Here is a 1875-nt window from a genome sequence, read left to right as displayed (position 1 = left end):
AAACGCGATGATACTTGGGAATCATGAAGAATACAGAGCAGAAAAGTTTATCGAAGCGTGAAGAATTATCTTTTTAGAGATATCTCAACCAATTATCTAACTCTTAACGTATTTTGCATAAAAATGCATCAATCGCAGCTGCAATAATTATTGAAGACAGTTCTTTGGTTTGTAGTCCCTGAATTAAAGAGTTATCCTACGAATAGCAGTCGGTTTAAAACAAAAAAGATTCATATGTTGTATCCTACATCAGGTTAATCACTAGATTTCAGTTCAGTCACCTGGTCGTTCACAAAAATTTCAAAAAATATACCATTGGATTAATCACACTGTCGTCACTTCGGATATCAAACAAGTCCTAACACACTGTCCTATCAACGGAATGTTACAATGGCGGCGATGACTCATCCAACATCCCCACACATTTGAAAGAACGTCTCGATCTTTCTCCTCGAATTCAACCTTCTAAAGTACGATCTCTAAATCTCTATAAATCATCAACGAATCCTTGGCGCGTTCTTTAACCCTGCTGCGTTCTTCGGGTCTGTTTAGCCTGATCACTTTCTCAGTGTTTCAGCATTATCTCGTTCGTTTAATCTTCCCCAGTTAAATCACATCCTCATTTCATCCAATCAATGTGAATTTAACAATATCATAAAGAAACTTCTTGCTAGTCTACTTCCAATTTTGTTAATATGCCAAATGTACAGATAAGTCGAGAAACGCAGCAGGATTGATCATTGAACTCCTTAAAATCCCGGAATCATCCTAAAATCTTCCAAGCCGCGGTCTATCGCGACAGCGGGTCGGAAATCGCACAATCGTGAACGTTCACATTCCGCGAAGAGGATCTTCTCTAAAGACACTGGTACATGGCGTTGTGGGGCATGTGATGGGGCGGAGGCAGCTGGTGCTGCGTGTGGTACATCCTCTGATCGTAACAGGGCTGATACTGCATCGGCGGACTGACACTTTGATCGCTGTAGCAGTCGTACTCCTGCCACTCGGGTACGAATCTCTCTTGAGGATAGGGGAACGCGGTGTGCGACGGTCCGAGCCGCTTTTGCGCGGCTACAGCACAGCTTCCTGTGGACGATGTGATCATGTTCCCGTTCTCGCTGATGCTGACTGTCACGTTGCCCACATTCACCGTGATCTCACCGGTTTCCGCGTTCCCGAGGGTCTGCGACAGCGCCCAGATGTAGTTGTGGGCAAAACGCAGCGTCTCAATTTTCGTGAGCTTCGTGTCTTCCGGGAAGGTCGGCAACGCCATCCTGAGTCGCTCCAACGCGTCGTTCAGGGTGTGCATCCTGTGCCTCTCGCGATCGTTCGCCTTTATCCGACGGTTCCTTTTCAGCCTGAGCACCTGCGAACGGATCAATGGTTCCATGTGATCGTTTCAATCGGATCTTTGCTTCGCCCTTTTTCTTTGACCGGTGGACCGGATTCTCGATACGCGTTCAGAGCATTTTATGGGGTAAGTGTTCGTTTGAAATCGAATGGTAGGATGCAGTGTTTTATGTTGAAGTATAGAGGTGGTTTCAGAGAATCGGTGAATTAGTGATGTGAAATGAGTATATTTTAAATTGCATTCAATTTTTAGGCTTTATCATTCTTATTAGGCGTTTTTGGATACGATGAATTATGTCTCAAAATGTTTTATTATGGTTGTGTTTGCATGCTTACCTGTGTAGGACTCTTGCACCGCGTATTCCTCGCCTTCTTCCGCTTTTCCTCTTTCACCGGTGGAAACAGAGTATCCGCTTGAATTTCATGTTTTGGCGATTCGAAGCTGACATCGAATCCTGAGTCGGAAGAACTGGACAACTCGTCGAAACCACCTTCGCTGCAGAATGAGTACTCCGAGGACATAAT

General features: G+C 44.7%; 1 protein-coding gene across 1 annotated transcript; it reads right to left on the bottom strand.

Annotated features, from left to right (window-relative positions):
• Positions 1–856: 856 nt before the first annotated feature.
• tap (basic helix-loop-helix neural transcription factor TAP) lies at positions 857–1875 on the bottom strand. The gene is made up of 2 exons (XM_031985463.2): positions 1687–1875; positions 857–1366 (listed from the first exon to the last, which is right to left on the bottom strand). The coding sequence occupies exons 1-2, from the start codon at positions 1870–1872 to the stop codon at positions 857–859; spliced, it is 696 nt and encodes a 231-aa protein (XP_031841323.1). The 5' UTR covers positions 1873–1875.

Source organism: Nomia melanderi, chromosome 5 (genome assembly GCF_051020985.1).
Source record: "Nomia melanderi isolate GNS246 chromosome 5, iyNomMela1, whole genome shotgun sequence".
Taxonomy (NCBI): domain Eukaryota; kingdom Metazoa; phylum Arthropoda; class Insecta; order Hymenoptera; family Halictidae; genus Nomia; species Nomia melanderi.
The sequence above is the reverse complement of the archived record's forward strand: the minus strand, read 5'-3'. Positions and strand labels throughout refer to the sequence as shown.

Excerpts from the sequence above, each read along its gene's own strand:
- tap (XM_031985463.2), bottom strand. The coding sequence starts at position 1,872 with ATGTCCTCGGAGTACTCATTCTGCAGCGAAGGTGGTTTCGACGAGTTG. Across the intron at positions 1,367-1,686 it reads GGTGCAAGAGTCCTACACAG|GTGCTCAGGCTGAAAAGGAA; the intron begins GTAAGCATGCAA and ends ATCCGTTCGCAG.